Source organism: Micromesistius poutassou, assembly GCF_964030765.1.
Source record: "Micromesistius poutassou genome assembly, chromosome: 9".
NCBI lineage: Eukaryota > Metazoa > Chordata > Actinopteri > Gadiformes > Gadidae > Micromesistius > Micromesistius poutassou.
This window is the reverse complement of record NC_140279.1, coordinates 13807787-13821275: the sequence shown is the minus strand read 5'-3', so window position 1 is coordinate 13821275 and position 13489 is coordinate 13807787. Positions and strand designations below refer to the sequence as shown.

The 13489-nt window shown below is 41.0% G+C and overlaps 4 protein-coding genes across 8 annotated transcripts in view; 2 read left to right on the top strand and 2 right to left on the bottom strand.

The window, feature by feature from the left end:
• Nucleotides 1-686, bottom strand: part of psmd1 (proteasome 26S subunit, non-ATPase 1) — a 37966-nt gene extending 37280 nt beyond the window's left edge. The window contains exons 1-2 of the mRNA XM_084473439.1: nt 529-686; nt 129-172 (exon numbers count right to left, since the gene is read on the bottom strand). Of these exons, the coding sequence (XP_084329565.1) occupies nt 129-172; nt 529-544 (60 nt within the window). The 5' untranslated portion in view covers nt 545-686. The remainder of the gene's footprint in view (nt 1-128; nt 173-528) is intronic.
• Nucleotides 687-1695: 1009 nt separating this feature from the next.
• LOC311352736 (uncharacterized protein) lies at nt 1696-4058 on the bottom strand. Of its 3 annotated transcripts, none has more exons than XM_084472540.1 (3): nt 3119-4058; nt 2649-2805; nt 1696-2347 (listed from the first exon to the last, which is right to left on the bottom strand). In XM_084472540.1, exons 1-3 carry the CDS (start codon nt 3912-3914, stop codon nt 2344-2346), a joined length of 957 nt encoding a protein of 318 aa, XP_084328666.1. In that variant the 5' UTR covers nt 3915-4058; the 3' UTR covers nt 1696-2343. The 3 variants fall into 3 exon arrangements, with proteins under 3 accessions (XP_084328666.1, XP_084328664.1, XP_084328665.1); XM_084472538.1 differs by having other exon boundaries at nt 2695-2805; XM_084472539.1 differs by having other exon boundaries at nt 2707-2805.
• A 222-nt stretch (nt 4059-4280) lies between these two features.
• Nucleotides 4281-10501, top strand: LOC311353506 (dynein light chain Tctex-type protein 2B-like). 3 transcript variants are annotated; one of them, XM_084473420.1, is made up of 8 exons: nt 4290-4331; nt 4632-4702; nt 5807-5876; nt 7419-7527; nt 8614-8747; nt 8999-9068; nt 9272-9335; nt 9440-10501. In XM_084473420.1, the coding sequence occupies exons 4-8, from the start codon at nt 7469-7471 to the stop codon at nt 9485-9487; spliced, it is 375 nt and encodes a 124-aa protein (XP_084329546.1). In that variant the 5' UTR covers nt 4290-4331; nt 4632-4702; nt 5807-5876; nt 7419-7468; the 3' UTR covers nt 9488-10501. The 3 variants fall into 3 exon arrangements, with proteins under 3 accessions (XP_084329545.1, XP_084329546.1, XP_084329547.1); XM_084473419.1 differs by having other exon boundaries at nt 4281-4331; nt 4632-5876; XM_084473421.1 differs by lacking the exons at nt 4290-4331; nt 4632-4702; nt 5807-5876; nt 7419-7527 and adding an exon at nt 8187-8379.
• Nucleotides 10502-10749: 248 nt separating this feature from the next.
• Nucleotides 10750-13415, top strand: ndufa7 (NADH:ubiquinone oxidoreductase subunit A7). The gene is made up of 4 exons (XM_084473103.1): nt 10750-10835; nt 11077-11126; nt 11355-11492; nt 13182-13415. The coding sequence occupies exons 1-4, from the start codon at nt 10785-10787 to the stop codon at nt 13270-13272; spliced, it is 330 nt and encodes a 109-aa protein (XP_084329229.1). The 5' UTR covers nt 10750-10784; the 3' UTR covers nt 13273-13415.
• Nucleotides 13416-13489: the final 74 nt, after the last annotated feature.

Sequence of the window (13489 nt, the reverse complement as noted above, 5' to 3'; positions counted from 1 at the left end):
AACAGTTGATAAGCTGTTGAACGTAAATAAGTAACGTTAGGCCAGAGAGTTGAACGCAGATGAATCCGTCCAGCACGTCATTGTAGCCTGTCATGCTAGCACAACAACCAGCTAGTATCAACTAGTACCTTTAACTGGGGCTCCTCCTCGTCCAGGAGGGAAATTATACCGGCTGAAATAAAACAAGTAACAAAATATTAGTTACTAGTTTGCCTTAAAGAGATCAGAATCAACATCACACACAAAAACACACAACACTCGTATAGTGAGCCTGTAGCATCACTGACCACTGATCTTCGACGACAGCGCAGCACCACAATGTTAGGTTTGAATGATCATATTCCACAGACATGTTAAAATACCATTTTGGTTCAATAATGTCTGTTATTACTGTTTTAATACAACATTAGAACAGCGTCGGCTTGCTTTAGCCGGCTACCTGACACCGCTAACCGTGTGACTCAGCTAAATCAATGGCTACTAACAACGCCGTCTCTGCTTGAACGAAAGAAATGCGCTACAACTTACCGGCAGATGTGATCATGTTTGTATCTTTGCTTCCTCCTCAACCCCACTAGAATGTTTTGATCGTATGCTTCTAGGGAAGAAATGAAGAAGGATGTCTAAATATCTAAAGTACAACACACACACCCGCTGCTAAGTTCTTTTTTGTCTAACTGGACAAGACCCCGTCAAAGGACCTGTGATGTGAAATGCTGGTTTGTGCCTGACTAAAAATAAAACCTATTGCCAACAATATTACATTGACAACGTTCTAACTTCTTTACAATTGTTTTAAAAAAAAATGATAATAATGAATTTAAATGAAATTGGGTTCATTTAAAAACCAAACTACGTAAATATAATGCACACAATTTTATTTTTCAATCCGGCTTCATTACGGCCTGCTTCGTGAATTGGCTCTGTATATATGAAACACATCCATGCTATAAAATGAATGGCACTTTATATTTATTATACATATTATAGGCTATCCTTCTTCATTCAACTCTTTAAATAATTATTGTATTCTTAATATTTTTTAAATTAGATATATTTTTTGTAAACCAATATGAATTGCCTTGTGGTCTATATAACCGATTAAGTTATTTATTTTACATATATATATATATAATTATTATTATTATTATTATTATTTTTAATGGACCATTATCTAGGTAGCATACGTATATATTTCTTCTGAAAATGATTTTAATATTGAATTCAAAAAGACATATAGGCATACACCTAAAGGCCTATTATGAGTCACTCGGCTCCATCCATTGTTTTACATCGTCATCATTACCACCTGTGAGTGGATGATGCTGAAAACCGTACATCCGTGAGGGCAGCAACCAGGAGACCTAACAGCATCAGTTACATTAAACATGGCTGACACCTCAAAGATTTGCAATATCATGAACATATAACATACCTTCATACTATTGTGACCTGCTTTTGGTGTAGTCTACATGTAACCCTAACCCTAAAATAATAAAATAAATATGGAAATAACTAATGTACCTGAGTGCTGTGTTTAGTGTTGAAAGCCCACAACACAAAGTGGTATGTTCCAAATCCTTATTGTGTTGTTGGATTTTGTAATGTTTCTTTATCTGGCAGTTCAAACAACAGTAAATGTGTCTTTTATTAATGTGTTTTGTTTTCTCTGGGAACACTTAAAAATACATTACATCGTTTGCTAGTTTTTATTTATATAAAAATGCATACCATGGCAGCATACATGATCATAAATAAAGGTTAAAACAATGTGTCACATTTAAATCACAGTTTTGTCACATTAGTGCAATTGTTAATACTCGTCATGAAAGGCACACATTTAACATTAAGAACATCCCTTCTATTCTTTCTTGTTAAAAAGTACAGTTTATGTTCCCAATATATTCTCATTACATTATGTTTTCTTAATTTAGCTCATGAACTAAATTACAACATAATTGGACTACAGATATGGGTATAATGCTTTCTATGTTGGATTGTACATAAAACCTTTTGACAAACTATGACTAAAATAAATATTGTCAGTGGCCTTCAGCTAGTAACTATCTATAAGGTACCTTGACGACAGAGGTGATGTTAACCTAACAGTGTCAACATTATGCCAACGTTATGGCGTAATTTATGGGATGTTCCTCCCATGGTGTGGGGCCCAGGGAGTAGCTCAACAGTGAAAAAAAAAATCCAGTCATTGAGGTTTTTCCAATTCCCTTCAGTCACATGTCACCATGTTAATTATCCACAGCAGTTGTTCCACATTGTGTATGCGATCCAGTTGATACGGAAAAGGTTTTCAGAGGAATTCCTTCTTCCGGACTTCCTGCATCACCTGGAAGAACAATAGAACAGATGTACTGTGTCATGTGTGTTTAGTATCGGTCTAAAAGATGGTGCTTGAAAAGTATAGCTTGTCAGCAAGCATAAGCTATAGAGACATCCCCTCACTGCTCCAATTAGGAAAGAATGAAGAGTTATCCACAGGGCTCAATGTGTAGATCAAAAGCAGGACGAGGAATTAGAAATGATAGAATTAGAGTCATCTCATAACTCATGATTGTTGCCTCTTTTAATACACCAAAAGCTGTGTCTGATAGCATGATATGTGTATGAGGAAGAGAGTAAATACATACACCCAGCAGCTAGCCCAGACATAGGGGAATGCAGATGCGTCTCTACCTCTTTGCTTACTGGCTGGAGAGCTGCATACATGGCCCCGTGGTTCTCTCCTGACAGGCCAGGGTAAACACCTGCTATGCCACTTTGAGGAGTGAACCTCCGTCGTATGATCTGAAAACAGCAAAAACAACAAGTGTTTGACCACTTGGCGGCTCTCTTGAGGAGCTAATTTCTGTTTCATGAATACCCCTTTTGTTCGGGGGGGGGGGGGGAGAGAGAGACACATTGTAGACGAGCCTGGGAAAAATAAACTTGTGTGCATTGATGACTGGTCTTGTGAGTGTCATGGACTGACCTACATAATTAGAATATTTCGGCAGGCAGGCCACACAAGTGGAACATTAGTGATCAAACAGACATCAACATAGTCTAATTAAAAATAAATAAATCACACTGTGTAACAGGTTTAAACAACTGGTTATACCTGCTGCTTGAGAAGAATACCAAACTCTGCAGGCGTTTTCTTTGATTTCAAGGATCTTGCTGGTTTTGTTTGGTATAAAAGTGCCAACCCAGATCGCCTCTTGCAGCCATTTCCGAAAGACTGAGCGAATTAAATGTTCAAGGAATTCCACGCAATGTCGGGTGTCGCCACTTTCCACCTTGGTGCGGACCAGACCTAGCAGCACGGGCTTCGGGTTCGCACGTTTCGAACGTGCACGCACGTCTTTCAATATTTCCTTCACGCACGCTTTGTTGGACAATCCCTTCAGGAACTCCTGACTAAAAATAAATATTATAACAGGTGAGGCTATTGTTCTGTGCAGGCAACTCATGTTGATGCTTTTGGTTGCCGTTCTTTGAAGGTCTCCGTTGGGTGGCGGCCGAAAGTCCTCCCCCGTTGGCTTGACCCCGATTCCCAAATCCACAGACGACTCGGTGAGAGGCTTTCCTTTATGTGCGGTTTCATCGAGCGTTTCAGTCTCGCAGACGATCCCGTTTTCATTAAGTGAGTCGCCGTGCTGCTGCGGACAGGACGGGTTCTTCCGTCCGCTATCGTTGTTGTTCCGTCCAGCGTTGTCACCTGCGGTCGAATCTGTGGACGCGCTGTTAAACATTCCTTGGATGAACTCCTGCATGATTCCGGTTTCATTCTCGTCGGTTTTGTGTGTCTCACTGACCAAATGGACCTTCTCTTTTCCGCCGATCTGAGAAATCACCTTTTGAAATTCCCTTTCCTCATTGGAAAGCGTCTCGTCTAGGAAGGTCGGGCATGCCATGATGCCCGTTTGGCACTAACACGAAAACACACAACCGATCAGCTTGACAAGTCTTCGTAAAATAAATTTATATACAGAGGTCATTCAGAAATGACAACCCCATCCTCTCACAACCAGTGGAAGTGCAGGTCCGGCGGACTAGAACTCTTCCACGCTTGCAGAAAGGAAATGACAGAGGAGTGGGCGGGCCACTAGGTACTACTATTCACAATGCTATTGGCTACTAGCCGACTACGTTTGATAGGCGGGGTTATCTGAAAGTGCAACGTATACACATGATAATTGCGAGTTAATCTTTAATTACACATGTCCACACAACAACAATGTTTTCTTACGGTTGTCATAAACATGGTGATATAACCGAGGCAAAGACATTGACAATGCACGATACATGCGAAAAATACATTTAGAGATATGGTAAGTTGTCCGATCTTTTCTGATGATCTGTAAATAATTAAAGCGTTCCTCGGACAGGCATTGGATGATGAAACCTTAAGGTGCAGAGTCCACTGCCTTTATTCCTAATATTTGCATTGAAAAAAGTCCATTCACCCCCCATAGGTTGTAGAGTCCTGGCTGCTCAAAGGAAAGAAAAAGAAGAAAAAATAACATAAATTAATATATTAATAATATTTTTAATATTGTATACTTTGGTATGTTTTACTAGTTAAATACAGTACGTTTCAAGATCAACGTTTTTTTTGTCACCCCCACTAGGCAGTCAACTCAACTACCTCTACTACCAGCTGTAATCCTATAATCCTCCCCGGTCTATTCTTCATTTCAAGGTGCTGTCAATTTCACATTCCAGCCAGCTTGATTAAATTAAATTAAAGTAGAATAACTTTAGCGAAGCAAAAGCCCCACTAGCTTCCCACGTCATTGAGTGGGGCCGCTTCATTGTTTACTGAGGAATGAATGATAAACCAGAGAGGTTGACAAACATTAATAAGGAAAAAAGTGCTATGCCTGACCTTTAGACTATGTGATTTTTTAATGGCAGGACTGGGTGTTTCTGCACTCACTGAGATTTAAAACATGGATTATAGATCTGTATGAAGCTGGCCAACAGAGATGTTCTACTGTCTAGCAGAAACCCTGAAATGCAGCTGTAGTCTGTGAGCTGAAGTGTGCATACTGAGTGTGCTGACCTCCCTGTTCAGGGCCAGGATTAACTCTGGGTTCAGGGACATCTTTGGACCTCGGACAGAGATGCGGATAGTTAGGCGAACTGAAGCAAAGGAAAAACAAACAACAAAGCAAAAGTTTAATGCATTAATTTGTATCCGAATGTCTATACGTCAATGCAAACCATCCTCTGTTGCGTGTCCAGGATTTTTTTTACTTTTGTTCAGTTGCATTTTTTATTTTCATGCAAATGCTAGTATAGGCTACAGTATGTTCCAATTAAACGTGGCATCCATTCAACATATTGGCATGCTTCAACATATAGTATCAAGGGCAAAGGGAACAAGATGCACAACCTGTTATTTTTTTCGTTGACATCAGGCCTCTGAGGGCGGACAGGTGAGCGATTGTCAGAATATTTGATGGCAATTTAGAAATACTCAAGTTGTCTGCTGCAGCGTCCATCCCATTGGTCATATTGTCATAACTTAGAGGATTTCCGTGCAAAACTGAAAATATCACACACACACACACACACACACACACACACACACACACACACACACACACACACACACACACACACACACAAGATATCATCTTCTACAATACAAAACAGTAGTAATCTTTTGTACCCATGGGAGGTTATTTGTTTGTAACGCAATCCATTATGACCTTCAACAACAAGCAGACGCAAAGCACAGAGATAAGTTAGAAATGGATTAAGAAATGCAATCAGCAAATAATTGTTCTTGTTTTTCAAGTGATTTTGTTGCTGCTCCTTCACCTGCTCCAGTTCAGCCCGTACAGCCTGGAACCTGAGACATTAGTCAGGTAAACTGGGTTCTCACAGAATAATAATGAAAACAAAGTTCCCAGCATTCATATTTATACTGTATAATGCAACTCAAACACACACCTTTTATGAAGCACAAAAGTAAACAAGTACCTTCTTCCAAGACATCTCTCTCTGAAAGATATACAGCATTCTACAATATGGGTATGGCAACAGCTGAAACAGGTTTTATATCTTTGCTACGGATCTCTTACCTTGTGCATGTAACACAACATTTCTGAGTAGTAACAAGGACAGCACCAGTCCAACATTAACGAGAGAACAAGTTCCTGGCCGCAGAGACACAAAATAGATGTTCTTTCGCATCATTCTGAACAGAGCACAACACCAGACACAGACTCCACGGCAACAAGAACTAATGGGAGTTGTTCATACAAAAGAGACACAACCACACCAGAAGTTTAGGGTTTCACCTACTAGGGTTTGACCACATACTGGGATTGTATGGATCCGTCCCCATTCTGTCTTCTAGAACAACAGAATTTTACTCTGAGTGTGGTCAAATGACAAAGTATGAATGAACAAAGAATTCAAAACATGATAAGAGTGAATCAAACCAACATAATACTTGTTTAAGCTTAAAATGATTATTGTTTTGCAACCTTCTTACCCCTATCATTCCAAGAGAGCCAAAACAAAATACAATTGACACAAAAGGGGACAGGGCATTCATAGTGATGTCGTGTTCAGGCTGAGATCTTGTTTTTTTTTTGTTGTTGTTTTTTTACGTGCATGTTATTATTCCTTTTTTTTTTATCCCTGGTATATTCTATATTGAATGTTATATTAGTTTTTACCTGCTGTCTTAGTTATGTTCTACTCATATGGGTCTATGTATGATCTCCCCCAAACATACTCAGACACACACACTCACACACACACACACACACACACACACACACACACACACACACACACACACACACACACACACACACACATACACACACACACACACACACACACACACACACACACACACACACACACACACACACACACACAATGTTTATTCTGGAAATCACTTTGTATGTAAAGTTCTTCAAATATTTTCCATATTTGTATTGTCATCTGTCAATCAAAATGTTCTAACCAACCAGAAGAGAGAGGTTCATTTCTAAAATTTAACTTGTTTTGAATCCCCTAAATACAACTATGATGTCTCAAAGCAGAAAGGTGGGATATGGTATTTAGATTCAATAGGATTAGCACTACGATTGAGACGCAGTCAGTTGGTGCATCCCGGTTTAACGGTTATTTGTACTATCTGCATTGCCTGATCATTTGCTACTCGTTATTTCACCGTGTTTTTTTCCCCCCATTACCACGTGTTTGGTTCTCATTAGGGACCTAAGTAAGGATTTGGTTTGCATTCTTGTCATACCTTGTGTTGAACCTGTCTGTCTGCTAGAACTTAAACTCTGATGTTAGTCAAACTTTTCGAATTTAGGCCTCAATAATGCAAAGCCTTGCTCAGCCTGTACTTTTACTTGATAAATTATTGTCTCCATATGCTACAGTACAGTGGCAAAATGGATAAACGTGTCGGTGTGGTTTCCTTGGAGGAAACATGGATCCAACCGGACTGAGATACGGGGCTCCAACCTCAGCACCCAGAGTGGCTCTGAGGTACAGAGGACCAATTCCCAGACCAGCACACTGCCATTGCTAGTGGTTGTTCGCAGCATCTCATCGAAACATATTATTTCCCAGCTGTTTCTGCTGGTAACAGCTTTCGCTTGTGGACCTCTGGCTGATAAACTATGCCAACACTATGGCGAATGGCTGCACTATCAAACTGTCCAACAGAGCTTTTACAGCAGTATCTGTTCGGGTCAGGCGTGAGGAATAGGACAACAAAGAGACTAATGGTCTCTTCTCTCTGGCTAAGAACCCTCTGGCGCTCGACTGTAGTGGGGCAGCCTTCAAAAGAGTGTGCCCTGAAGACTTGTTTGTGGAATAGGATGAGAGAGAATACTGGAAATCTAAACCATCTTAACCATTATTATACCGTTATTTATCTACTTATTTCACCACTGATTTTGATACCCACCAAAAACAGCAATAACATTTAAGGTGGCAAACTGGAATATAATGATCTTTATTGTCATTATACTCAGGTAAGCCTACACTGAAATTCCACATGGCTTCTCTCGATGTAGTTAAACTAAGACAGAAAGTCGATACATTTAGATTATCCTTATAAAACAATGATATAAGAGATGACAAAAAAATCGATTCTGCGACCGACTAAATCGTATGGATTAGTTTGAAATGTATTTGTAAAAGCAAACACACCACGCAAAGTGGCTCTTATTTTGAAACAGGAAACGTGGAAACAACGTCGCCATGGAAACATGTAAACCCTGCCGGTGATTAACAGTTAGCTAAGCTAACTGAAATAACAGCAGATTGACGAGCGATGGCAGGATCCGACACAGGCGGAAATACATACCATTTGCGACCTAATTATCAACACAAGTGAGTCGATGAAGTGAATCAACCAACTGGCGAGATATTAATCTCTTTGCTTGTTGCGACGAGTAAAATAATCAGCTTAGCAACTAACTATCGGCTGTCCTTAAGTCTCACCAAATACTTTGTCTTTAGCAGAGCGTCTGTGTCAGGATGAAGCAGCTGTTATGTTAAAACAACAACAACAAAAACATCTGCTCTTCAGTTGTGTTGTGTTACTAACTAAGTCACCCAATGCAGGTTTAAGCCAGTCATTGTGAAGGCGTGTATTCGTGAGATCCTACGGGAGCAGTTGTCCGGAGTGCAATATGAGCCCGAGGAGGTGCCTGCCCTGTCCCGCGCTCTGGCGGAGAGCATCAAGAACAAACTAAAAGGTAAACATGCACCCTTATCATTGCTACGTTATCTCTGTGTGTGTGTGTGTGTGTGTGTGTGTGTGTGTGTGTGTGTGTGTGTGTGTGTGTGTGTGTGTGTCTCACCCTGTCTCTGTCACACACACACACACACACACACACACACACACACACACACACACACACACACACACACACACACACACACTATTATTACAGCAATTATTACAGCATTTACATCCAGTTAAACCTTTTGGTTTCTTCCTCAACAGATGCTGGGTTTGAGCGATATAAGCTAGTGGTGCAGGTTGTGATTGGGGAACAGCGAGGAGAGGGGGTGAAGTAAGTGAAATCAAAAAACGTGTAACACTTGTTTGGTGCAGTGATTTAGTATATTTGACTGTACTGAAAAGGATCATGGTATTCGTATGGGTATGATGTTATTTGAACATGCAGCCATATTCAAATAACCCATTATCCTCCTTTTGTTTAACTATTATTATTGTATATCTGTCCCTGAATTACCTTTTTATGTATTCCACCAGAATGGCTTCGAGATGTTTCTGGGATGCAGACACGGATAGTTATGCAGAGGATTTGTTCATGAATGTAAGCTTTTTCTATTCGGGCCAAAATGGTCGGTCGGTCGGGCCAAAATGAGCCACAGGCATGATCCGGGGACCTATTCATGCCGACTCTGTTTTCCTCTGCAGGAGAGTCTGTTCTGTGTGGCGGCGGCGTTTGGATGCTATCATTACTGAGAAGAAACTCGGAGACCCCCGAGACCCTCTGTCCACGTAGCCTGACCCCCTGAAACCTGCTGAAACCTCATCTTATATGTGCTTCTGGTGCTGTTATTCCTTACTGTTTCTATTACAGATTGGGGAGCGAACAGTGGCACCAAAACTACTAAATTATAAATTTAAATGTAACTAGTTTCTAAGAATTCTTGTAAACATATTGTTTTTTTTGTAATTAATGTGCCTAATAAGCAACACATTACCTTCCTAATTGGCAGATTCTTATTTTCTTGGCATCACCAATCATCAAGGAGGTGACACCAATCATGTGTTGAAAGACGGAAATGGAGCATCTTGCAATTATCCTTGACTTTGTGTGTTTGTGGAATTTAGTCTCCCTTGGATTGAAGACAAGGTCAACTAAAGATGTTCAAGAGGCTTGGTAATTAGCAGCAGGAGCGCCACTACCATTCATTGCATTAGATGATCCTCCAATTAGAAAACCATGTGCTCATGTGCACACTTGTGGTTGTCAAAGCAAGGGTTTGTGTCTTTATTAGCCAACCCAGAGGTCTCTTTTTTGTGAATGTATTTTTTGAAACACGCACGCACACACAAACCCACACACACAGATACACACTGAATAGATAATTTGTCCAATAAACAAGACAAACTTAACACATAAGGGTGCAAAGAGCATACATTTATTACACATAATAACCATTTCTAAAGCTGTTATCTGTGTTACTATCTATTTTGAATTTTAACGATGATTATGGTGGAATGCTGGAAATATAGGCTAGCCTTGGGTGGAACCCAATCCACACATGCTGCTTCTGTGTTTCTCATTTTGAACCACCTTTTCTGCTGGGTTTGGGGTCATATTGTAGGGTGCCATGTGACCCCCAACAAGGTAGGATGCATCTCAGGACCTGGTATTGTGGATGGGACAGTGCAGGAAGGGTGCATCTCAGGACCTGATAATGTGGGTGGAACAGTGAGAGAAGGGTGCATCTCAGAACCTAATAATGTGGATTGAACAGTGCAGTTTAAATAAAACATTGGCTTGATCCTGTCAAACTGTGGTTAGCCTGTAAGGCAGCCCTATCTGCCATCTACAGCATGATCTCAGTCGGCAGCAATAAGTCATTTCCTAACGTTTTAAGGTGTCAATTGAGCATTACTTACTACCAGAGCATACATAAAAAGACTATGAGAAGACGGTAGGCCCATATCACGCCACAGCGCTAGGTGGCAGTCATGTAATAGACCCAGAAGGTGGTACAGAAGAACAGTTGTGCCCTTCACAACAGGAATCATGGCCACTGCTACGAAAATTGTCCAGAAGTTGCGGAATTTATTATCAGGGGTAAGCTGCCTTTTAAATGAGATCGTATACACACAAAGCAATGCTGATAAATCTGTTTTGACTGCCGATAAACCACTAGATTGATAAAGGCTATCAGACTCGGAAACAGGCCTGTGTAGCCTAGCATATAACGTCAGAGAACGACACACATAGGCTATAACTATGTATTTGCACTCTGTGTATAATGTAACATAATAGATAACACATGCAACTAGTTAATCTGTTAATTATTTTCCTACAGCATGACCTGCAAGCTAAACTCCAGCTGCGTTATGGCGAACTAGCAAAGAGGTAAGACTTGCTGTCCTTTTTTTTAAAACATTATATTGACCTCTTACATTCATTCCACATACACTTGAAATTATGCCATATTTTGCTATGGTATTGTTTCTGGTTATTCTGTATCCACCTAATTATTATTTTACTTTCGTAAATGCTTTGATCTCATCATGATCTCATCATCTCCAATCGGCCTACACCCACAACAACACAATACGCGTGTGTCCATTACGTGTGTAGGACCCAGCCGCCCGCCAAGCTCCCAGTGGGCCCCAGCCACCAGTTTGCGGGGAACTATTACCACACCAGGGATGGACGCAGGGAATCTGTCCCTGCCACAGTAATCATGTCAGCGCAGAAGGCCCTCACTGCTGGAAGGTAACAACCATAGATCTCCCTCACAAGCCAGGTTGGAGACCAACATTTTAACCAGCCTGGCTGAAATGTTACTAGCCAAGCCATGTAGTCAAGCTTTATTTCCAGCCCTGCTCACATCCCATGATTAAACCCCCTCAAAGCCCTTCCTAACTTAGACTCTCGCTGAGGTATTGATTATGTGAAATGGAGGAACATGTCCTATTTCCTTGATAATTCCAGTGGTAGCATATTTTACCTGTGCACATGCTCAGCATATGCTTTTATCCAAAGGGACTAAAAGTGAATTCAGATACAGGTCATAAAGTAAAACGTAGGTGATTAGGCATCTAGCGTCAAAATAAATACAGGTCGGCTTGCCGACATGGGGATCAAACACCACATTACCCAGCCCCCCTGACACTTACAACCAAGGATGTACTGAAGGAATTGTAAGAAAGCTAAGCCCTTTCGCACATTAATCTGGTCCGCCTAATGAAACATTCCAACGTTGTACAGTGGTTTAAATATATCTCCTGCATGTGTTCACACTGCAAAGCCGGTTAGTAATGACAACCATACCTTCACCTTAATTGATGAACCTTGAGATTCATGCCTTGCTTTGGGCAGTGCACTGCAGTAGAAGCCAAGGCATTGCTTTTTCGCTACGTAAAGAAGTATAACAATGCCAGGATGAGGGTTTTCTTTTCCACTAGGGTGCCAACCATGCAATGTATGCACCCTCGTTATTGTAAGACCATTGGAATGAAAGCCTCTTCTACATGCCATGCTATAGAGGCCTATAGGCTAGGGCTGTACGGTATGGACTAAAATTTATCACGGTATGATTTGAGGCATAGACGGTACGGTATTATATCACGGTATGTTAATTTTATATTCTGATTTCGATATAAATGCTTCTGAAGGGGTAAAATACGGGTTAGGCAGCTAAAACTGCAATAGAAAAAAAAAAGATAAATCTTTTCTTTTTTTTTTTAGTTACTTCCAGTATGGATAGTATCCATTTATTTCTCCACTTGGTCGCGGACCTTGCCGTATAGTTTTGGCATCTCAATTTTGCTGAAGTGTGTGCGGGCAGGTAACGCGTACCTGGGATTGAGTGTTTTGATCATCTCTTTAAAGCCCTTTCTATCAACATTTTGAAAGGGAACCATATCCTTACACAGGTAAACAGTGACGGCGTTTGTTATCTTGTTCCACCACTGGCTTTTTGGTCGTAAGGACTGGCTTTGGAAAATGCTTGCGGAAGCGATGTCTGAGATGCAGAGACAGCTTCACGCTACCAGCGTCTGTCTCGTATGGTGAATGAGAGCTTGTGAAGGGACTATTGCGCAGGCTGCATGCCTGCGTGCTTGTGCAATAGCATACTGCCTGAGAAGGCAGTATCGCTGTCAAATCGGTCCCTGGGAAAAGTAACGTTGCGCCGAATTGAAAAAGGAACTACGTTTAGTTACCATATTTTCTGTAGTTTCGTGTAACTTTACTTTTCACATGAAAAATAAGTTACGTTACTGTATTTACGTTACTTACGGTCACACCGGTCTCACGGTATGATCAAAATCCATACCGTAGAGCAAATTCACACCGGTGTACTTTCTATACTGTTTATACCGTACACCCCTATAGGTCTTGTATACTATAAAACTGTTTCCTCCGAATTTTCTTCTCCTTCATCTGTGGCATCTCCTCCAGCCAAGTTCCTGACGTTCCTGCAAAGCGTGCCGTCACCCCTGGCAACGTCCCGAGGGAGCTGACGCTGTCCAAGGATGAGCCCTACCTCTAAACTCCTCATCGAACACAATCTTCCACTACCCGCCCGCGCCACCAGGGGGCGTTTGGACGTCACAGGCTGATCGTTGTGGAAACCGCAGCATCCTGTTTTGAATTCTGTATTATAGAAAGTGTTAATAAAGAATCTTATGTCAACTGCTGTCCCTCTTTGTACTCATGTGCTGTTCATTGCGGATTTGTTTGTGTTCTGTTGTTGGTTATTATGCTTT